The sequence below is a fragment of the Microcebus murinus genome, chromosome 14, assembly GCF_040939455.1.
Source record: "Microcebus murinus isolate Inina chromosome 14, M.murinus_Inina_mat1.0, whole genome shotgun sequence".
Taxonomy (NCBI): Eukaryota; Metazoa; Chordata; class Mammalia; order Primates; family Cheirogaleidae; genus Microcebus; species Microcebus murinus.
In genome coordinates this window covers 6,360,334-6,384,317 of record NC_134117.1, presented here as the reverse complement: position 1 = coordinate 6,384,317, position 23,984 = coordinate 6,360,334, and the positions used below count along the sequence as shown (strand labels likewise).

The 23,984-nt window shown below is 52.0% G+C and overlaps 1 protein-coding gene across 7 annotated transcripts in view; it reads right to left on the bottom strand.

Moving 5' to 3' along the window:
* Nucleotides 1-23,984, bottom strand: part of CTBP2 (C-terminal binding protein 2) — a 150,942-nt gene that overhangs the window by 27,187 nt on the left and 99,771 nt on the right. For 6 of the 7 annotated variants that reach the window (XM_020280761.2, XM_020280762.2, XM_012781349.3 and 3 more), the window contains one exon: nucleotides 13,788-13,947. In XM_020280761.2, the coding sequence (XP_020136350.1) occupies nucleotides 13,788-13,845 (58 nt within the window). In that variant the 5' untranslated portion in view covers nucleotides 13,846-13,947. The other variant, XM_012781362.3, reaches the window with a different exon arrangement.

The following is a 23,984-nucleotide window of genomic DNA, read 5'->3' as shown; positions in this document are numbered from 1 at the left end:
AATTCATTTAAAAAGGATCCCATCTTCTAAATTATTTTACGGAGGCAAGGAGGAAGAGAAAGGGAGTATGTCTGAAAGGAGGGAAACTGACTTACGTTTTCAAATTTCCACTCGAGATTCCAGAGCTAAAATAAAAACCCTAAAGGGCGTGGGCGAGACGTCCACCTAGCAGTCTGCCCACAATGTCCAGAGGGGCACACGCCGCGGATCACCTCTGGCACGTGTCTGGAAGGAAGAAAACCACCTAGCACCGCTCTCCCTCCATCCGGTTTGGAAACACAAGTTCTTCCCTACGAGCGAGCGGAATTCCCAACTGTATTTTCCAGTACGAGACACTAAAATCTGTTTTCGAAACAGGGAGTTCTAGGGGATTTCAACATCTTGCTTTGTTTAACCCACAAGTATGCAAACACACACACTTTCATCTCCACGGCGGCTGATCGCTGCCTCCCGTGCCGTGTGCGGGACACACCGCGAGAGGCGTGTCAGCACGGCATCACGCCCTTCCAGCACACGGTCTACGGCCACTTGATCCCGTGTGCAGGGACACACCGCGAGAGGCGTGTCAGCACGGCATCACGCCCTTCCAGCGCACGGTCTATGGCCACTTGATCCCGTGTGCGGGGACACACCGCGAGAGGCGTGTCAGCACGGCATCACGCCCTTCCAGCGCACGGTCTACGGCCACTTGATAAAACGGCCCTGCCTTCTCCAAAGCTACCCGGCGCGAACTAGAGAACACGCCTCCCCTCCTGAGCCCAAGGCCCTGACGCAGTCTGCTCTGAATGACTCCTGGGCGTGTCCGGGAAACACGGCTGCTTTTCACCACTTTGTAAAGGGGGTCCTCACATCAGCGGAAGCCCAGCTGGAGAACGGGAAGGCCGTGCTGCGCGGTGGGTCCGCCTCCTAACGCAGACCTTTTTAACCTCAGAGAGCCCGTCTACTGGCCACAGGTCTGTGGCCTGGATCGGCAGGGCACGCACACGTGTGCGCGAGGGCACGTGTGTCTGGGCTCTCAAGGCCTTAGGTCAGTTGGGACCTGCCACCCTGTGCTCTAGCTCCCCCCACCCCCACCCGCGGGATCCCAGCCAGGGCAGGCGGGAGGGTGCATTACTCTGCTCCGGTGCAAGCATGGTGGACACGATGATGGGCGCGCCCGTCCGCCGGGCCACCTTCTGGTACGGGGAGTGAGGCGTGTGGAGGCTCTGGCTGGCGGGTGGCAGGCTGGCTGGCTCCAGGGGGACGCCAGGCTTCCGCAGGAGCTGGGGGCTGCCGTGAGGGCTGGGCAGCGGGGAGGCGGCCATGCTGCGCTCCCGCTTCAGCAGTTCCATGGGCACCGTGTACGCCGTGGAGTAGGCTGTTCTGGGGCCCGGGTGAAGGGGGTTTGGGGGGCCGGGGTTGGTCAAGGCCACCCCGGCCTGTGGGGAGTACGTGGGGCCCAGCCTCGATGTCAGGGCGCAAGGGGTAGGAGAGCTGTACCCAGAGTTGGAGGGGAAGTGGGGAGCTTGTGCACCCACCCCCGGGGCAGAGTAGGTGGCCGCCGTCTCCAGGAGGTGCTGGGATGGCGCGCTGGAGGGCCGGCGAGCCAGGTCCCCAGCGCGGGGGGACGCGGCCTGCAGGGGACCCGCAGGCTGGGGCTGCAGGGCTGTGGCGCCCAGGGAAGCCACGTCACCGTGGAGCAGCTCGCTCCGGTGGCTGAAGCTGCTGGACCGTGTCCGGGGCAGGGGGCCCGCCCGGTCCTGCCTCCGCAGCTGCATCTCGGTCCTGCAGCTGCTGACCAGGCGGCTGAGGACGCGGGCCTGGCCCAGGTTGGGGGCAACAGACTTGATGTCCGTGTCCTCCAGGGTGGCCAGGACGGCCGGGGAGTCAAAGCCCTGCTGAAGCAGGGCCGCCAGCGTGGCCTCTGACACCCCCTCGGCCCGCAGGAAGGCCAGGAACTCAACAGACACGCCCCTCTTGCCACCAGGACCCTGGAACGCAGGCAGGTCGGCGTCGAAAATCTCGTAAGCCATCTTGGGGTGGGCGCTCTCCCGGGCAGGCCCGTAGCCTCGATTCAGGGTGCCGGGGGCCACCCCTGTGCTGCCCTCCGAGGCAGCAGCTGAGCCGGGGTCCACCACCAGGCATGTCGGGGCCACCTGTCTGGCAGGGGCAGAGTCCACTGGCCTTTCACTGATGTCATTGTAGACCTGGTTGGCGGGGTAGGCAGGTGCCTCGGCCCCATACCTGGTGTCCACCAGTTCTCGTCCGTACCGCCCAGGAGATGGGGCCCTGCTCTGTGCCCGCTGCCCCTGAGGGATCATTTTACCTCCAGGATCCCGGTATAGGTGACCAGCGTCCTGCAGAGGAGGCACCCGGCCTTGCATTTGATCCCACGGCATCCGGTTGCCAAGTACTGCGTAGCTGGGCACCGGCCGGCTGACTCCTGGCTCCCGATAGAAGACAGGCTCTTTGGGCACCCTGGCCCCGGACGGGTCGCCATAGTAATCCCGTGGCAGCAGGGGGCTGCGGCCAGACATCACTGCCTGTCTGCTGTCGTAGAAGGTGAAGTCGGGAGCGGACCCCTTCCTCGCGGCCACCGAGTTATAAACAGCTTCCCGGTACAGGTAGGGCTCAGGGGCCCCGGGCAGGGCGGCGTCCTGCGGTCGGTGGTTTGGCAGCTCACACCAAGTCCCGTCTCCTGCGCCATACGTCAGAGAGCTTCTCCTCCCCAGAGGCCGCGGGGACTCCGCGTTCTCCCAGGGGCCCTCGTACCACCCGGCAGCATCCCAGCTCTGAGAACGGCCGATATTTATATGCCTGCTGGGAACTGGCATTGGGGAAAAAAATGACTGCGGATGAGGCAGAGGAGAAGCCTTCTCTATAAATCTTCAATTACATCCATCAAAAACAGACCTGGCGGTACGCTAACCCTCCCGAGATGGCAGGGACAACCAACTGGGGGTTTCCTGTTTCAAAGCATGGCCTAAATTATTAATCCTCTGAAACTTTAGTAGACAAAACACAAGACTCACGGTAACTTTGCCTCAGTCCCCAACGGCAGCCGAGAGGTCTGCTCTTTAAGCTCAGCTCCAGAGAGGAGGCTGCGCACGGCCTGCTGGGCCCCTTCCCGGCCGCTGAGCTCACATGGACCTGGGCTCTCTCAGCGTGCGGATTAGGAGCTAAATAAAACCCCTAAAGCTTCTGTTCCATGTGACATCTCGTTAGACTGATGAAGCCGGCTGCTTGCTCCATGCAGACTTCCCCACATGCAGCCGGGAATTATTTTCACACTGAAGCTTTGGCTTCCTCACCAGGGGACTTTTAGGATGAATACTGCCTCCCCCTCTGGGAGGGGATGCCCCCAGCCCCACCGCCGACCGCATAAAAAATAACAGAAGCAAAACAAGATTGCTTCGATGTCAGATCAATCTTAATCCACCTTGATGAAATGTTAATCCACTGCACACAGCTAAAAACAAATTAAACGTGGATAAATAAAGTCCCATGCACATTTCTAGAACCTGAACAACGGCCCGGGTCTAAAACCTGATGCTTTGACAACATTGGAATCTGCTTACAGATGACTCTTCGGTTGCAAATCAGATGGGTCCCACTGCTCAAGTCCAAATGCATTCTTAACTTATTACTGTAAAATGCAAATCCTCTCATATTGCCGGGGGAAATAAACAGGCACGTGTAATCTGGAATTTATCATTTTTAGACTGCAGCAGAGGTCACAGGAAAAGGAGGATCGGCGGTTCGAACCTAACATTAGAAAGCAAACCGGGAAGCTGCTGCGTCTGATTATCTCATCTTCCTTTAAGTCCATTCGAGGGGAAGCACGATTCCAGCAGGCTTAGATCTTGCAGATGATTTTCCATATTCACATGGATTAGAGGGTCACAAGTGCACTAGGGACTTTAGGTGCAATAATGCAAAGAACTGCAGTTACTGAGATAAAGGAACGCCCCTTAAACATGCGTAAGGGTCCCAGGGAAGCAACACCCTGCACTAATGCGGGAGGTTCCTCTACTCCAACGGTAGGATTGCCACAAAGAAGAATTCGCAATACAAACAAAAGCTGATAATCAGGAAGCTACAAAGGCTGTGTGCACTGAAAACATCTAAAAATCAGATGCTGTGCACATTTGCAACGATTAACCCTAAGAGCAGTCTGCCTTCACCCACACCTCTCTCAATCCAACGTACAGCAAGAATCTTCAACTACAGAGAAAACACCACTCATTAAAAAAATATTATTTTTTAAATGTGAGAAATACTGAAGTTTTACTTTGAGGGAGGAAAGTGTGCAATGTCTGGGGGATGGTCACGCTTGAAGCTCTGACTCGAGGGAGGAGGGGGGCCATGGGCAATATACGTAACCTTAACATTTATACCCCCATAATATGCTGAAATAATAATAAAAAAAAAATTCCATTTCTAGGAACCGGAGCTGTCTCCCCCCCCCATCCCCCCCATCCCGAACAATACATCTTAAACTTTGAGACAGGCTCTGTTTAAACCAACCGGCCCAAGCACTGCCCAGGTGACCCCAAAGACCACAGCAACCCCCATTTCTGCCCCAAATGCCAATAAAGCCCCAAGTTAGTGGGGAAAGTGCCTTGGTAGATGGCAAAGAGACCCAAATCTAAGCCCAATCCCTACCTCCTAGGATGCATGAAAAGGTAAAAGACATTAAGAGAAAAAAAGAAGCCACTGTACAAAACGTTGAATTTCCATGTATAAAAGGAGCCTGCTGTGCCGATTTCTGCGGTTCCCCTCCCGGTACATGTGCCATCAGCGTCGGGAAGGGACAGGCCTGGTCGTCGCGGGACGGTATTCACACATCTCTCCAACAGCCTGGGACAGGTTCACGCAGAAGATACATGACGCTGGGACAAAGGGACAGCTTCCAGTCCCGTTCCCTCTCCTCACCACCCTCATCCTGTCTTGGGTTTTCCAGCCAAGAGAGGCCTTTTGGACACCCTGGGGGAACTCCACCCTGTTACTGCTGTTGCTGCCACCCGGCTGGCCCCGCGGGCCAACTGCGGGGACCTGAAACGTCCTTGCCCTTCAGTGGTGACCAGCAATGGGCCATCTCTGGTACGTTTCTCTTACAGGCTGCTTATTTTAAGGGTTTCAAAATAAGATGACGACCACTAATGATTTATTTAAGGAAGCGCTTCTCATAGTTCCTAAGATTCCCCTAACCCAGAAATATTAGATATATCACTTAAGTTTTCAGAAAGTAACTTGGAACAATCGCTCTAAATCCCTCAAAAAGGGGCGCACTGAGCTCCTACCAGAGCCAGGATCCCCCAGCTTTTAAGAGCAGATGGCCGCTGCCCAACGCTTCCGTATTAAGCCCCCTTGCCATTTCCTTTCCTTCCTTCTCGCGATGAAAAACAGGACACCATGTGGCGTCAGCATTCGGCAGCCCCACTCCCAGCGCAGTATGGGGAGACCCCCGTGGCAAACCTTTCCGTAAGTTTGGTAAAAAAAGTGGGGTAGCCCCTGGTGACTCAGCAGCTCACTGCTACCTAGGTCCAGCTCAAGTCATGCCACTGACACAGGACTATCTAGAGAATTTTTACACGATAACTCCCAAGAAACCAGTAATGATGCTTGGACAGGTTTCTGAGACGGCGCCCAGGGCGCGGCTGCAGGGGCATGACAGAGGTGGGCACGCGGCTGCAGGGGCGGCGTCACCCTTGGAACCAGGAGGCCGGGGCTCCATTTCCATCAACTTCCAACCCATTCTTCTTACTTGGAAGCCACCCAAACTCGTGCAGCCTCCGCTCTGCAATTTGACAAATATTATGACTGATGTTTTCCTGTGTTAGGTAAAAACACCTGTAACTGGACTTACACTTTCCCAAACACTCTGGCATATTTTTTTCCCTTAACACACGGCAGTCTTTGAGAAAGGGCTGCTTTTCTGAAAACTCTCAGGTTGAGAAGGCACCAATTTCTGAAGGAGTAATGCATTCCACGGACTCAACTTTCTAATCTCTCAAAGACCTTCACTACACAAAACTGTACCAAAGTAAAAAGAAAATTACATAACATAAAAAGACCATCTATTGACAATTTACCAAAGGCAACCAAACTCCCTTGCAGAGAAAATAAACTCAAGAAAAAGCTGATTAAAGTCCCTGGGCAGTTCATGACTACAGAGACCTACAGAAATCCAGACAGTTCCAGAAGAGCCAGGATGGGGCCCAGCAGCCAACGGGTCCCTCCCACGGAACAGTCTTCAGACACACGGCCAATGAGCAGCTCACGTTCCGATGGGTTAGTCACCTGCAAACTGCTTGGAATGAACAGGAACGCACTACTCTGGGGGTCTAACCCTCGCTTTTCTAGAAAAACAAGATCAGGTGCCGGGCCCTGTTAGCTGATGGCTGTGTCTCACCCACTGGGCAGGACAGCTGCTGCCAGGTCTGTCTCAAGGCCTCTCGGGGGACGGTTCTCAGGAGGCAGCCAGCCCCGACTCCAGCGTCACGTGGAACACCCCTCCCTCCCCAGGGAGGGCCAGCCTGGGGCCAGGGCAGCTCTCACAGCCCAGGGGGAACGAGGAATTCCCACGAGGCGTTCCTGTGGCCTGCTGCATCCCAGAACGAAGCCACCGCAGTGGCCTCCGCCTCCTGCAGCCAGCATCTCCCTGGGGACGCTGCTGAGGTTTGTGGGTTACACACTGTCTTCCGGAAGAGACAGGGCCAAAAATAGGCCTATGACATACCCACTTCCTACTTTCTAATGTGTACAGGCTGTGCTGGTTTTTTGTATGTTTCTTTCAAGATACGTATTCTAGAATTTATGTTTAAAAACAGCTCTCTGCCTTTAAAAAAAGTTCTTTCTTTTTATCCTCTCAATGCCCCTTATAAAAGCAACTTACTTGGCTAATCTAACAAAAGGCGGGAGGGCCGGGAGGGGGCACACACAACAAATGCACTGAAAAGTAGCAAAGTCTGGGGTTTTAAAGCAGGCTTCGTCCAAATTACAGGAGTACACAGAGAAAAATCAGCAGAACCATCCAGACATGGATTCAGTCATCAAAGGAACCAAGTGACACCAAACGCCCTTGGCTGCCTGCCACGTGCTCTTACCAATTTCCGGGCCTGGAGCGCGGAAGGCTTGAAAATCAACGCAACACTCGAAAGAGCGTGAGGAGAGTGGGTGGAGGGTCTGGCCCGGCCCGGCCCCTTCGAGATTAGCTGCACCCGAAACGGTCCCAGCCTGGCTCTCACAAGTCAGTATTTGGCCATTTTAAGTGAAAACAAAGGCTTGCACGCACACTGCCTCTGATTCGATTTCTTCACTACCCTATGAAACGTCCTGAGAAACGTGTTATGAAAAATAGGTTTGATGCCCACAAGTATGGCGTACGACGCCCACCCTGTACCACGGCCCATTTGAGAGCGCCAGTGTGGCGGACGCAGGCGTTGGGGCCCCAGCGTGGATGCGGGATTTGGCCTCGCCCGCGACCCTTTCTCAGCTTCAAGATTCCCATCTGCAGCCCCGCAACCCACTTGTCCCTGAAAGGCTGTGCTGGGAGCGCAGCCCCTGCACAGGTGTGCCTCGCAGCAGGTGCTCAGCCACCTCCTTCCTCTCTCTAAGAACAACTCTTCCCCGCACTCCCCCAGGGGTGGACCCCAGCTCACCACGCAGCACCCCACACCCCCGGGATGACGTCCCCGTGACGGTACTGGGCTCAGTCCTTCCCCAGGGCTCTTCCTTCCTTCAGTGTCGCTTGCGATGCTCCAGTCCCCCTCACTTGCCAGGGCCGGCTCACACTGCCCTCCTCCACCCAGCTTGCTCAGCCTGACCGTGGCCACTTTGTCCCTAGTCCAGTTAATCTACCTCCTACCAGGATGACAAAAATACCACAAAAATAATCCCGGAACTGCACCTACCTGCGGACAGTGCTCCCACTTAGTCCTCCTGGCCCCGCCCCCTCTCCACGCGTTACTCACACGGCCCACGGGACTTGGAGGTGACAGACAGCCTTTGCCCTCAAGTGGAGTGTGGTGCGATGGGGAAAATGACGGAGACACACACCAGACGCCCCTCTCTGCGACCACTCAGGCCTCTGAATCTGCGCCCACATCCAAGTCCCAGCAGCACCCTTGCAGGGCCGGAGCCCCAAGGGCGCTAAGCTAAGGAAAGCAATGGGCGAGTCTCCTCCTCCCAGGAGCCAAGGCTGCCCCACAGTGACCAGCATGTGGGCCCCGAGGGTACAGGCAGCAGAGGGGCTACAAAGACCCTCTTTAGGACACGAAAGGACTAACCACCTCACTTGGAAGTCCTGGAAGAGTCCGCTTCACCTGTTCCAGCAAACAGAAGGGAGGGACCTCCTGGCACATATATGTCTCCAACCAGGACTTGGACGGTAAGAGCAATGGATGCCCACGCCCGGCGATGAAGGGACACACGGCAGCAGGGACGGGGCGTGTGTGTGGGATCCCACTGCACCCAAGCGCATGTCCACATGGGCTACTTCACAGCCCAACTGGGGTGCTCAGCCAGCAGACACGGCAGGGGCCTCGGACCTCAGAAGGGCACACGGGGCCCTCGGGAGATAAGATGGAGAGACAGGGCGCGTGTGCCAAAGCGCTTTGTTAGCAAGAGAGCCGAGCAACGTTCGGGATGCCCATCAAATAACGGTCTGATGAACCGGTCGGTCATCAGCAGGAGTCTCACTGCACGGTTTAGCCCTGTAGGTTCTGAAAAAGCAAAGAGAGGGCAACAAGCTGACAACACAGTGCATCTTGGGGATCTGGTTCAGTCACCCCAAAACACTCGTCAATTGGGCTGAGCCGTGCTAGGATGCACCAGAGCCCAGAACATTCTGTGCCTTCATGTGGAGCACCGTCTCGGGTCCCCGGCTGCCCCTGGACCCACTCCACGAGGAGCCTTTGCTGGACGCACTGGGTCCTCCAAGGTCCTTATTCAGCTGGAAAACAAGACACTTTCCTCAAAGGCGCTGGGACCAAGAGGACACACACGGGGGGCAGAGCAGGTGGGGACACACACCAGGCAGCATTGCAGGAGGTGGGGACTCAGCCTCAACCGAGACGCGGCACTGCCAACCGGGGTGCGCGAGAGTGCGGTTCACCGTGGAGGAGGGGGCAGGACGGAAAGCAGAGGCCACAAAACTGAGCCGGGAGACAGCAGTGAACCCTCAAACCCGGCCACGGACTCTCATCGCACCACACATTCCTGGCCCACTAAGCAAAAACTAAGTTGCCTTAGAACATGTCGTTTTTAGAGAAAAGTGGCGAGTGTATGGAAATCCACCCATCAGCAAGCGCAAGTGCAAAGAGAAGCTTACACTTGCGTTTGACAAATGAATAATAACAGAGAAATAATAAAACCCTGAACCTGGTTCTCAGCTGCAGAAAGTGAGGACCTGACCGGGTGTGGGCGATTCTCTGGACTCACCCCCCCCACGGTGGAGGAACAGGGTAGTGGGCGCCCTGGGGTGGGGTCACTGCTCGGAGATCCTCTTAAAGCAAGGACCAGGTTAAGGCAAATTAGAATTTTCTCCCTTTCAAATGACTGTATCTTTCCATGAAAGCTTCACCCTTGACTGTTTTTTCCTGCCTTTGACCTGAGAATAACATTATTTTTTAGTGCGTTCATTTGTACTATGGAGTTTAAAGCCATGTCTAGTTGACTATTGTATATTTACATAGCTAATGTAATTATGGCTAATCACATAATTACTGGAAATGTGCATAATTGCTGATCCCAACATATAATTATAATGTATAGCAACATTATGAATCCCATTTTTAAAATCCACATTTTGGGGCTAAAGATAATTATTAGAAATGATTGAGGACTACCTATAGGCAGGCTTCAACACTGTTTCTTTACAAAGTGCTCAAGGTGACAAAGAAACAAAACAAGTGATGGTTTTATAATGCATTTTGACGAAGACAGGTAAAACAAAACAGCACCCCCAGAATGAAAACATAAAAATAAAACCTAAAACACCAGACAAAACTATTCTGGCCGTAGTCTGTGCAGAATGCTCTTCCCATGGGGAAAGAGGGAGCCCTCCCAGCCTGTGGGCTCTGACGGGTGGGCTCCAGGCAAGGTTGGCTGCTGGGGGGACCGGTCCCTCCCACATCCACGTGGACCAGGCTGGGGAGGTGACTGCCAGCCGACTGGATACCTCCGCCTTAGCTATCTCGGCAACAGGGAGGCTCCTGTCTTCATATCCTACAGACTGACAGAATCCCCTGGGCACGGTTCCACTGAGATGTCCTTCCACAGTGGCAAGTTCAACCCATGAAGCAGAGCATGAGGAAAAGCCACTGGGCAAAAGCTCTCCTCCACCTCATCCCTCCAGCAACTTCTCCAACTTCGCTTGTCCTTCTGCGTGACAAAGTTGACACAGAGTAAGATTCTCAGGTTTTATGACTTGCTGTATTTAACAGACACCAGTCAGTCTGCATTTTGCCCACGTCTGTCCGGACGAGCCCATCCTTCTCACCTTTTATTCTCTGTGCTCCTGAGAACATTCCAGACGTGTGGAATGTTTCATGTGATTGTTTATTTAAAAGCAGTCCGGATCATTTCCCTTTTTTGGCAGGGCAGCGGAAAAATGCGCTTCTGAGTTACGTTACAAAAGGGACATATCACAAGCTGAGCTGATGATATACTCAGAACCATTTTTCCATGTTTCTAAGACATTTGAACAAAATGAAGTAAAATGAAATATCTGTTTTTCAGTTTCCAAGCTGCAATCTCAATAGCCATAGGAAAGGATAGTGTTTAGTAATTCATTCTATCACAACCCACAATAAGGTGTTCTCACAACCATCAGCAAAGCCATTGTGGTTTATTACAATTCTACAGACCCAGGGCTCTAGAAAATGCTTTTCTGGGTTTCTTTTGTAATGCCGAGTGACAGATAGCTAGCCCTGGTCTCTGGCTAGCAAATATTTGGGGCAAATCAAACTAGCTCTGCAGGATGCAATAAGGCACTAAAACTCTCTGGCTGGTGCAACTCACAAATGTGAAACGTAAATTATGTCAGCAAGCTAAGCAGAGAGGGAAAACCAAAAACTAAATTATATATCAAAAAGAGAAGAATACAACCTGGTTGTGACCAGCCCATGTTACCTGAGGCTGCTCCATCATAATACCCGTACAGCAGTATTCTAGAGTAGTCTGGCAATAGGTACCAGAAAGGAGAACAAATTATAAATATCAAACTAGAAGCGTTGCTTTTTTAAAAAAAATTAAAATTTGTCTTTTAAGCCAACTCTATCCAATTGACTTAGATGGAGTCCCAAAGACTCTGGCCGCACCCTATTCTCAGAGCGGTGTCAGATTCCGGGCACACACGACCCTCTCCTGCTCTGAAAGGGTCAGGTGGACAGGGGCTGGACAGGCCCTGGAAGGCAGGGCAGGCCCAGTGCTCAGTTCCCACCAGTGTGCCTTGAGTGTAGCCCGGGGCCGGTGGGTCCTATGACCAGGGCTTTGCATGGGGCTTGTGACGCAGGGGGGAAGGGACGAATTAGAAGGAATTAGTGTTCCCAGAGACCAACAGCAGACAGACAGACAAAGCTCCCGTAAGCCTGGGAGCCGATAGGTAACTACGGCAGGACAAGGCAGCTTCATGCTTTTCATCATTTTAAAACAAAACAAACTTAACGGGATACAGGGAGTCCTTGGGGGTGTGGGTGGTGGGGAAGGACAGGATCATTTGGAAGGTTCTGAGGACACTGATGCAGAACATTCTACAAGTAGTTCAGGATGACAGAATAGAGCGAGGTGAGAGCCCAGGTGAAAGCCCAGAGCATTGGGGGCGGGAGGAGCAGCTGAATGCAGGGGCTAGGGGGTCAACCCAGCCAGGTGGGTGTTACCTGTCTTGACCATGGCAGGCGCCACAGGGACTAACTCAGCTCACAGGTGGGAGAGCACCCAGGAAGCGCCTTGGAACGGCCCCTATTACTTAGTGAGACACCAGATGAGGGAATCGTGGATTACGAGCTACACCCAAGGAACTTAATTTTCAGCTCATCTGTGTTGATAGTGGTTATTGAGACATTTTTTAAAAAATGACTTCAACTGTATCTGAAACACCACACATAAAGGTGACACAAATTCCTGTTACAAAATATTGGCTGCAAATCCCTTATTTCGGATGAAGGACTGAGTGGGAAGGTTGGCGAGCCACGCTTGGGACGGAGGGGCCGAGAGCACGGACCATGGCTTTGCCCGCGCCGGGTTTCTACGGCCGCGGGCTCTTCAAGTCCATTCTCGTCTCTGGTGTGGTCTTGATACCTGTTAACACCTTCAGCGCAGCAGCTGGGTGGAGAAGGTGGAAAGTGCACCTCCGCACTGGAAGCCACGAGTGCACCTTACACCTCTCGTCACACAAGCAGGGAGCCCAGATGGGGGACTTTCTACAAACCAGCTGGGCTGTGCTCGTGTATAGCATCAACGCCTCTGAAAGCCAAAAAGGCCACGGATCAGATGGTCTTAGGCTGCGGATACTAAGGAGACTGGACGGGGGCGACTAAACCCTCGAAGGCTGCCTGCACATGTGACCAGATGTAAAAGACAAAACAGCTAAAAGCAGATGCGCGGGGGAAATGTGAACATGCAGCCTGTATCAGACAGTCTCGTAACGAGGCGAAGCTCCTGGGGGAGGATTATGGTACTGTGAGTATGTAGGAAATTGTCTAAAAGGAGACACATGCCACAGGTACTCAAGAGTAAACTGCTGCCCCTATAATGGTTTTTCCTAGATGGTTCTGGAATAATCCATCCATCCATCCATCCATCCATCCATCCATCCATCCATCCATCCATCCATCCATCCACACTCGGATTTATCTGCCTACGTACACATCTCTCTCTATGAAAAGAAGGCTAATGTTATCAGCTGGAGAACTGAAAAAAATATTGGTGTTCACTGTACTATCCTGTCGACATTTCTGTAGGTTTTTAATGTTTTAAAGAAATCTGATTGTTTACTTTAACAGCTCCTTAAATGCCAACTCCCAAGCTCCTCGCACTGTGGCAGAACCCCACAGATTGGGGGGGGGGGCAGTCAGTGCTCTTATGTTCTTGAGGGCGTGGAGTCATTCAGCAGAATGTCTTTGACGTCCCCAGCCCCTGCAGCTTGAGCCACGTCTTCTTAAAGGACAAACAAGTCCCGTGGGCTGCTGCAGGGGCCCGGGTGAGGCCAGCCCTGCAGCCCGCCTCCTGCAAAGATTCCTGGTCGGCAGAGCGCACTTAACCTCAGCCCAAATCCACACGCCCCGAGTTTCCCACCACTCACTAATTGGGAGAGGATAGTGCTTAATCAACATCTCAGAGTTTTGTCCCCAGGTTTCCATTAGATTTTAATTACGTTTATTTTTCCTTTCATGAATAAAACACTTCCAGACATTTTCAAAGATAGCAGGGACTTGAACACATCCCGAGGGGTAATGCTAGGGCTCCTCAGAATATCTTGGTATTCATCATTGTAAATATCTTAATTCAAACCAGACAAAGCCCAGGAAGTAAAAAAGAGATGGTCCTAATATACAGCATCTTTCATATGCAAAATAACCTTAGGTACAAGGAAGAAATGGACAGTAGGCCCTACCCCCACCCTACCCCAGGGCCAGGTCTTGTTCTATGGGAGGGCAGAGGGTGCTAAAATTGGAGAAGGGACCCTGGCTCCGAGGCTGGGAATAGCCTGGCCCAGCTGACTTGGGCAAAGCAGCTTGTGCAGGATTTGAGAGAGAGAGACTACGCGTCCTTTGTCAACAACCGCCAAACACGCTGGCTCTTACCTTCACAAATTCTGTCCAATCGCTGTCTCTTGACTTTGTGCTTATCCACAAGGGCCATTCTTTATGGAACTTTGCAACTCTCAGATTCGAATGGCAAAGCAGTCCTCTAAGAACTTAGGGGAACTCGCGGGAGTCTGCGTGCATTACGCCACTATGAACCCTGAAACAAGGAGAAAAGAATCCTTACTCTCTGGAGACCCTCGGGACACAGGACGACAGGTCATTCGGGACTTAACCTGCCACTTTCTACAGGGGGACCTGCCATCCGGGTGTATGGTGCTCGCTCTCCTTCCAAAACGCTGTTGATGGGAGTTGCTCAAAGTCCATCTCAGCAATCTCCTGCTTTCTATCTCGTGACAGAAAGCAAATGCACGCTCACAAGATGATGGTCAGTTAGTTATTTCTGAAAGTAGTAAATGCCAAGAGATCCCTTGCTTTTCACTCCAGGGCTATAAACACCAATCACCAACCAATCTGAATTGCAATCATTTATATTCCAATACCGGAGACCAAGCGACAGCCAGCTGGACCTGCCCTTGGTTCTGTACCTCAGCGAGGCGGAGCCCGAGGGGACAGGCTGGCAGGCCCCTCGGGAGCACAGGGGGAGCAATGCCAGACGCAGACACCCACCGCGTGGCCACGCCAGAGGCTCTCTAGCTGGGCCTTCTGCCTGCTGGTTTGCAAAATTACGTTCCTTACACACACTATATATACCATAAAAAAAATAAAAAATAAAAAATAAAATTACGTTCCAAAACGGCCACGCAGGTCAGGAGTCAAAGCCACAGCACAGCACCAGCCCCCAGCCCCACTGCACGAGACGTGGCAGGAAGCACCTAACCGACGTCTGCTGAGTGCCATCGCCCTGCACCTTCCTCGCATCTGGAGGGGCCTGCTGTTGGCACTGGCAAAAAGCAGTGACCCAGGCTGCTGGCCCTGGCGTGTGGTCCCAGGTTTGCAGGCCGAAAGCAGTTCTTAGATTTAGGGGTGGCTGGAGAGCCCATCTAAGTACCCCGCGGTGATCCGGGCAGAGGCGTGGGGTATGTGGGACTCCCCAAAGGCAAACCCAATAGCTGCTTGAGGAATGAGGAGCCGCTGCCCAGCCTGTTTCCAGAGAAGCCGAGTATTTTGGAAGCTCATCCAATGCTCAGCCGATGTTCCGGAGGCCCCAGGTCCCCGGCTGCTGCCCCCAACGTCCCAGCCCGAGTTGCTGCTCAGCAACTGCAACCTTCTCGTCAGCTAATGAGGGGCTGGAAGAACCTCAACCAGGAACCACAGTTTGAGGCCCATTCTGCGGTCTCCTGAATTTTACTCAAAGAATACAACCAAACTGGTCTATTTTAACCACCACACACACACACACACACACACACACACACACACACACACACACACGAGAAAAGTTGTCCTCACTGAACCAGGAAACAGAGGCCAGGAGACGGAAGTGAAGCTCAAGGGTTAAAAACAAGGCCGTGATGTATGGTCATCGATTATGCACCAGGAGTTGCTCTGTCAGAGGTCAGGCTGCGGGGCTACCAGGTTTCTGGTAGTTAATGGCTAATTTCCCAGCAACGAGGCTGAAAAAGCCTCCTAAAGATTTATGGCAATAATTATGTGATTTTCGAAAAAAAGAGCTGGGAAAAAGCACAATTTCCAATCACATAAATAATTAATGCAACATCCGTGAGATACCGAACATTCCCAAGACCGGGAAGCAGTTCCCTCGACCTGGAATGGCCGTCCTGGAGTGGAGATGAAGTTGTCCTCGTCAAGGAGCAGGGTCACCGGTTAGGTGGATCCATGTGGACGCATTTTGAAAACGCCTGCTTCACTCCCGATGGGTGTTTTCAAAGAGACGAGTCCCCAGCTCTGGCCAGCTTGAGCCCAGAGTAACAGACAGAGGGCACAGAACCCACGGGGCCAGGCTTTGGTGCCCCACGAGACAGGTGTCCTCCTCCATGATGCTGACCGGGGCACCCGGGCTGGCAACTGTCATGTGCTGGGGCCCAAGTTCTGAGGTCCAAACTGCAACCTGGCGCCTCCTCCACTCTGGCGTCAAAGCGGAACTCCACGCTAGCTGCCTCATCCGAAGGCCGAGAGAATTAATTAGTTAATATTTGTGAAGACCGCGGAGACGGGAAACGACAGCATTATAGGCAAGGCGGCTTTCACACCCTCCTCCCCCAATCCCCGAGCGAGGCGTAATCATTCTTTTTGCTTTCCTTTGAATTTTAATTTGTATAATTAGATGGCTTCCTGAAAAATTGATAAGTAGAATCTCAATCATGCAATCAAAGGGAAGATCAGCTTACACAAACGCCCCTGCTCTATTATTAAAAAGAAAGGGCTGACTCTTGCGTCTGGCTTTTTTTGGGGGGTGGTGGGGAAACGTCTCTGTGTCTGCCCTTCCCAGGGTCCTCTCTGTGGACCCCCGGCCTTGGCGCCCACCGGTGTTTTCGGCAGACCCTGCTGGCAGCAAATCCAGACTCCCAAGGCCACCGGTCTGCGGGGCCGGCCGGACTTTATGGCAGCCACCATCGGTTCTTGTAGCCTCGCTCCCCTCCCCCAATCGTTTCTTTTGAAACAAGAATGTATGAAATGTGACATTTTCCTCCCCAGCTCTCCCGAGGAGCAAGCGAGCTATTTAAGAGGACTTAATTAACAAACCATCTTTCCAGTGACAGCCACGGGCCCTCCTCAGAGCCGAGCTGAGCACGCTGGCCTCCAGCTGCCGTCTACACCGAAGATGCCAGCACCTCGCCATCCAACACTGCTTCCGGGCTCTCTTGTGTCACGGCTCTTGTGGCGATGCCCACTGCAGAAACCGACCTCTGCCTGTGTTTTAAGCCAGTCTCCGGTCACAGATCATGCTCCTTTTTGCTGTTGCATTTGTCACCATTATCACCTATCGGCACTATCAATGTTGAACAGCAACGAAGGCACAGAAAAATGAAGGGGAATGTGCTTTCACTCTCCCACTCCTACTGAAATTTTCTTCAAACCATGGCAGTGGTGGACTTGTAGGTGGGGACAGGGTTCTATATTGCACCTACTTGCAGAATGATCCTGGATGAGTTGTTTTGGAGACTCAGGCTCCCCGTCTGTGGAATGGGATGATGTTACTTGCACCCCAAAGTGGCAGCGAGGTCAGACGGGACCCTGCATGATGTCCAGTGGGAAACAGCAGGTCTTTAAGCACTGCTCCTGTCCTGCCTTGGTTCTGCGGGGACACCCCCTTGCACACTAACCCCAGCAGCGAAGGATTACTCCTGTCCGGCTCAATTCGAGGCAGATAGGAAAGCCGGGTATTTCCGTAAGGAGAAGAGGGGCAGCACGCCAGAGCAAAAGCTCTCAGGAAACACTGTCTTCTCCCCAACACTGAAGACACAGGAATCACAGGCCAAACCCCAACCAGGGACCAGAATGGTTTATCTAGAATTTTATGTGAGGCGAGGGTTGTGATCTGGGGCTGAAACGTTTGGTGTCAGGAAATTCTTTTAAGATGCCTGGATTAGAAATGAGAGATTCCTGGGTATCACTAGAAGTGACAGGCAGGGAAGATTCCTTCCACGCAGGTGTCAAAGAGAAACATGAGATTTGAGAAAAGGGAGATCAAAAAGGGAAGAACTATACGTTTTACAACCACTTGCTTGTATATCAAACTCAAAAATATCCAGAATCAAGGGCAAGAGAAATGGGGTTCCCCTCATCCAACATGGTTTAAATCTGAACAGATCGATGTTACTAAACAACCAGACAGCTGCCGCTGCCATGAGGTTAGAGGGCACGAAACCCCAGTCCTCACAAACGTACGTTGTTAAAGTCTCCAGTAAGTTTCATAGAATCTCTGTTTCCCTGTGCCGGTTCCTAGTCTTCATAAAGGCAGCTAAAGGGGTTTACAGAGCAAGTGCATGCCTTCAGCAGTTTATCTTTCCAGATGAAAATTCCTCCAAATCCAGTTAAACATGGTGATGATTGTTTTCAACTGTGTTAAGGAGACCTACTTAGACATTATGTTAACATACACGGACCAAGTTTCACAATCTGCTAACAAGTGAATATGATCGTAGCCAAACAAGTACTGCCAAAGTTCCCTGATTGAGCCCATAGCGTCCTCAGACCACATTTCATTATTAAGCAGGGGAGGGGCGGTGTAGATTTTAAAGTTTGAGAGGCTGGGGTGATCTGGGGCAGGTAGGAAAGACTCCCTGCAGCGCAGACAGCGGCACCGGTTTGCAAGGTCAACCACCCTTTCCAGCCTGGGACCCCACTCCTGGAGACCCCGCTTACCCATGGCCCACGAGGACCTCTAGATGTCAACAGCCTCACTGAAGAGCCTGGGTGTGGCCCAGCCAGGCCATGACAAGGACGCAGCACCAGTACAGCCCACAGCACAGGTGGGGGAGGCCTCAGGTGGGGTGCCATCCAGCACACGTGCCGGTTCAGTGTCCTTCGACAGTGCCTCGAGGGTGCCAGCTCACCACTGACATCGGCCCAGAAAAGCCCCTCTGACTCGTCTCCTCCGAGACCCAGACAGAGTTGCAGACGTTCAGGCCACCTTGCAAGAACCCATTCCACGAGCTGCAAAGCCAAACATGTCCAACAGACTCCTTACTTATGAAGATAGCCGGGCATAATCTTCTGAACGGTAAGGGTTTTGCTTTTTTAAACAAGAATCAATGAAAAACCAGATAGAAGCTGGGCACAATGGCACGTGCCTTAAATCCAGCTACCTGGAGGTCCCCAGGTGAGAGGAGTAGGAGGCTGTAGGGCCCTGTGATCGCACCTGTGAGTGGCAACTTCACTCTAACCTCAGCCAGACACCAGCACGAATTATTAAAAAAAAAAAAACAAACCTAGATGTAACATAGTAAATGTTCCAAAGGGGGTTAGGGATTAGTGGGGGAAAAACACCATCCAGACTTTGTTTAAATGGCAATCTTCATAACACTGATTATAACAAAATCACTAAAATTTATGCACTTTAAGGAAGAAAATCAGGGTGGGAAATGACCTTACTGGAGTTGATTTTCACGACGGCTGGTGTGGGCTGAGTGTTCGAGTATCCTGACATCTTTCAGTGTTGAGTGCCCAAGTCCTGAGTGTTCGAACCCTCCTCTCCCCAGAGCGAGGGTATCTGAAGGCGGGGCCCCGGGGAAGCTCTCCCCTCACCCATGGGGTCGGTCGGCACCCTGAGTGAGGACACAGCCTGGGGTCCACAAGCCAGAAAACACAGGCCCGTCCTCACCAGAGACTTTATTCTGAACTCCCCAGGCTGCAGAACTGTGACAAACAGATGTTTGTTATCTAAGCCACCTAGTCTATGGCAATTTTTGTTACAGCAGCCTGAGCTAAGACAATGGCCAAGTGACTGCTGCTTATTTGTAATTTATTCAGTGGTTTCTGTGACCTTCGTTTTGTTTCTGTTTATGCTTGGGGAAGAGGAGGTCAAACACATGGTTCAGACATCGAGCACCTGCAGGTGTACAGACAGCAAAGTGTCCTCCACGCCCCCAACCTCCACCGGTATCCGGCAGAACTTCCGAACACACACACTGGCGCTCCACTCTGCTCCCACCAGCAAACAAGGCTGGGGTAGAGGGTGCACCTTCCCCAGGAAACACCCAGCCGCCCGGCCCTAGGGCGACAAGGCCACGCCTTTCTTACATGTCCTCACCGCGTTCCCGTGGGTCAAACCCTCTGATTCTCTCGGGCTGATTGACATCCGGGATAGAAACAGGCAGGCAACCTGACAGTTAGCACAGGGTGACAACCCTTTTCCAATGCTGTAAGGCCAGGTAAGCTGCAGAATTCTTAAGTGTTTGAATTTTAAACAGATGATACATCACTTATGCCACCTGTAAGTATTTGGCATACCCCCAAAGCAACCATTAAAATTTCTGTACCACGACAAATAATTATACCAACCCAACTGGATTAATATAGAATTAAAAAAAAAAAAAAGAAAGAAAGCCTTTCGGCCACCATCGCGGTTTTTTAGAATTTGGATATATGGCTAAGGAAATGTGGGTCTGAGATTGTATCCTTTCCATCAAACTCCCACCAGAAAACTCTTAGAGGGTTTGAAATAAACCAGAAAATTAAAAGTGAAGCCCCTGTAAGCCACACAGTAAGTAATGTCAAAGAAACTTCAACAGCAAGTCTCTGAGCACATGGAATTACAGGCTAAGGGAGGTTAAAGGCGACCGCAGGTAAGGAGAGGTGAGCAAGTTTTAAAGCCAAGCTTTTCCCCTACCCAGCTAAGCTGAGTAAATCCTCTTGCTTAGTTTTAGGGAAGTTAGCACATTTCCTGGTATTAAATGCAAGACTCAAGAATTCTAAATATTTTCACTTGCTAAAAGCTATAATCAAGAACTGAAGACTTGAGCAGAAAGAATTCATGCTTTTCCTAATTGGATGTTTTGTGTCATAATGGAAATTAAGTGTGGGTCTTCAAATGCTAAAATAAAAGGAAACATTCCTGTTTAGAATTTTCACACATCTTTAAAGCACTTGTGTGGCTTCCAAATATGCCTTAAAAATACAGTATATTAGTTTTAATAATGAAGTGTTCTTTAATAATATAGGCAGAACAAAAAGGACAAAAGCAAATAAGCAAACTTTTACTAAAACTGAGGTGTAAATTGACCCTTTTATTCCTGTGTGTTTAAACTAAGGGATCACACACATTAAGTCTTCCTTTTCCAGTTTTGTAACTCTTTTCCTACTGAGGCATGAAAATTTTGATCTATAGCTGATGAGTTTGGTTGAACAAAGCAAAATGATGAGCAATCTCTAATTCTATGAGGACAGAAGTTCCACCCTGACCAGACAACCCATCTTTTGTTACACCCCCAGAGCAAGAAATTATTCCAGTATGCTTGCACCTGAGTAAATGTGAACACAATATGGAGGAAGTGCCCAGAGCACTGGAAAGTTCTGATGAAACACCTGCCGAGGGGCGCTAGGCCATGGTAAGTAAGGCTTATTAAGTTCATGGGGTTTCTCCTGTACCCCAAAGGTCACCGAGGGTCACAGCTGCAGCCAGCAGCACAACTGTGCACATGCAATGCTTCTGCTGTGGCCCAGCACACAGGTAACTGACGGGCACAAAGGGCTGGGACCCGAGTACTGACAAAGGCAGGAGCCTCCAGGTCTCCCATCCTGGAGAGAGCTAGCCAGCCAGAGGTGACACACTGAACTTATGCAAAACTAATAAACTTATTAGACTATTTATTAAATTAATTATACTATGCAACACAGATGTTATGTCACATACTATGCACTCGAATTATTAATTAGACTTATAGTCAAGCATATTGGACTAGCGTATGGAATGGGGGAAGATTTAATCTTTAAACTTTTAATCATTTACCTCTTACTAACATACGAATTGCACCGGTACTTAAGTATCTGAAAAAGGTAATTGCAGGAATTAGTAGTAGGCTGTCAATCAAATTGCGATTATGAGATCTTAAATTTTTAAAAATATTAAGCTGTCTGTCTCTGGATTTTTCTTTTTTTGCCTTTGTGGAATGCCCAGCCTCCTTTGGGGGGCACAATTGCCTTTCTGAGATCCCAATCGGCTCGTCTCCGGATACCGTGTGGTCTGGAATGCAAGCACAAGGGCTTTTGCTCTCTGCGGGCTCCGCTTGCTGTCAAAACCAATGCAAAGCACCCATGTGAAGCCGACCTTCCACTGCTCCAGCCCTTCCTGGGAACCGGCCAGGCCCCGGGAAGGCCTGCCATCCGGCGATGGGGCCCTCTGGCCGGCAGAGGGCACTGCACACCCCGCACGGCCTTCCAGAGGCTGCAGAGCAGCAGCTGCCTGGCCGCGACCCACCTTCCTCATTTCAATCCCAACTTGGGCTCTCCCAGCACCAGGAGAAAACAGGATCGGAGAGCCCCAGAAGGGAGGTCTGAGCCAGTGGCCGTTTCCCCTCCATTTCAGGAGGCAAAAGAGACAGAGGCCTCACCCTTCCGCTTAGTTTCAGGCGCAGGATCAGCCAAAGGAGAGGAGCCCTCGCCAGGCAGGCCCCTCCCTGCCCCCTCCGGAGCTGCTGCTGGGGCCCCACCGTCAGGCCTGGGTGAAGTTCAGGCCAAGGAGAGGCGGGTCAAGGAGCTGGGAGGCTCCCTACCCAGGCTCAGGGTCCCCAACTCCCCCATGGGCCACCCTGAAGGGTGATTTTCCATCATGCCCGTTGATATGCCAACCAGTCAGTGGTGAAAAATGGAAACAACCTGGCAGAGAAGGAACTTATGAGGGCTGGGCCGCGCCGCTTGGCAAGGGCCCGGCAGGGTTTCCACTATACATCACAGCTTCCAGGCAGCACACGACCTGACACACAGGCCACTGCTCAATCCTCCACACACCAGGCATCGGCCTGTTGTGACACAAGGATGACTTCAGAATATACCAGCCCCCCCCCCCCCACTAATTTGGAAAGGGAGATTTTCTAACCTTATTCAGGAAGTGATTCTGGCCAGAAGGTGCCGTAATGTGCCACTGGCCTCAACCCACCTGCCTGCCTGCAGAAGAGTGGTAACACACACACACACACACACACACACACACACACACACCCCGTGTCCCTTCCTCATCACCAACTTCTCAGCCAGCGCCATGGACACAGCACCAGCGACCCTGTGACTCGAGCTGGAGCAGGGGCTGGCTCAGCCCACTGATGCTAGAGCACAGGGGACACATGTGCCCCGTGCAATCTCGTCCTCCACAGGACAACCACCCTTTCTTACCATCATTTCAAAGCCAGAGTTGCCATAGTAACGGGATGCCACAGTTTCCGTGTGCTTGGCCTGACTTGGCAGATCCTACACACGTGGACATCCTGGCGTGTCCCCACCTGAGCTCTGATTCTTCCTCCTCCGGGCAGCCTCCGGGGTGAGCCCCCCGCTGCCCTTCTCTTTGTGGCTCTAACATGACACCATCTCCCTCCAAACCACACCCAGTGGGACTTGCTCTGACCTCCTGAATGAGGTTTCACTGTACAGCCCAAGTCAGCAAGGCCTGGGCTGCCTGGTGGCCAAGGAGAGACAGACAGGTCTGGCCCAAGCCTGCGAGAAGGAAGGGGCAGAGAAGGAAGGGGCAGTTCGAGCCACAGTGGCGGAGGTAAGTTATCACTGCGAATGCTGGCTGGGGTTCTAAGTGTCTGGAGAGATTATCTCAAAGACAAAACAGCAGGAACACCTCAATCCAAAGGGGCCCCCCTGCTTCAGGAAGCAGGGACCCAGCCTCTCTACTTCAGTGCCAATAGCCGGGCCACAGAGCAGCCAGCCAAGGTGCAAACTCAAGCGAGAGTCTTGAGCAACCCTGCCCAAACCTTTGTGCCCAGCCTGACCTGACCAGCAAGCCCACTGTCCCGTCGCACAGCCCAGCTCCCTACTTTCCACACCTGCAGGGGCCAAAGCTTCAGGGCACCAGCTGTGAGCGCCTGGTGGGACGGAAGTGCTTCACGCACCTGCAGGAGGCCCATGCTTCTCTTCGGTGTCACTGTGTGTGGCTGTGAGCACACCGGAGAGCAAACTCGGACCTCAAGAGCAGAGTCGTAAGTCTGCTGTATGAGGACAGACATTCTGTGTCTCGGTCCTTACAAATATCCAACTTCCACAACAGCATTTCCTTCCACCTACCAAAGCCACTCAGCAGCAGGTATGGGGCGCAGGTGGGCCTACCCAGCGCCCTGTCAGCCATCCCTGGCTCTGGGAAGTCTTTTGATTGAAAGACGGCTCTTCCCAGACCTTATCTTTTTTAACCTGAGTCATAAAAAGAAAAATCTTAATCTTATATGTAGCTATTTAACCACATGAAATAAAACAGCTTGCAGCTATTCATTTTGCTTAACACGGTTTTCATGTGGAGGGCGGGAGTGTAACAGAATCCCAGGGGGGGAGGAAGGCTTTGTTTGTATGCGTGACTGCAACCAAGGGAGGGAGGGCGGCCAGCACGGAGTCTGATGGGGGAGGAGGACTGTGCAACTCTCCTGTGTTGCAAGAAATCACCTTCGCTGATCAAATGCAAGGGGAAAAAAGCAGGGAGGGGGGGGCCCTCAAAATAGCTCCTTTTGTTTTTCTGTTGTAGGGCATTCCTGGAGTTCAACAGTCTTCTTGAATTATTCCACCTGTTTTACAGAGGGTTCCAGCCTTTGGTGGGTAAAGAATCCCATTTTAATATTCATCATA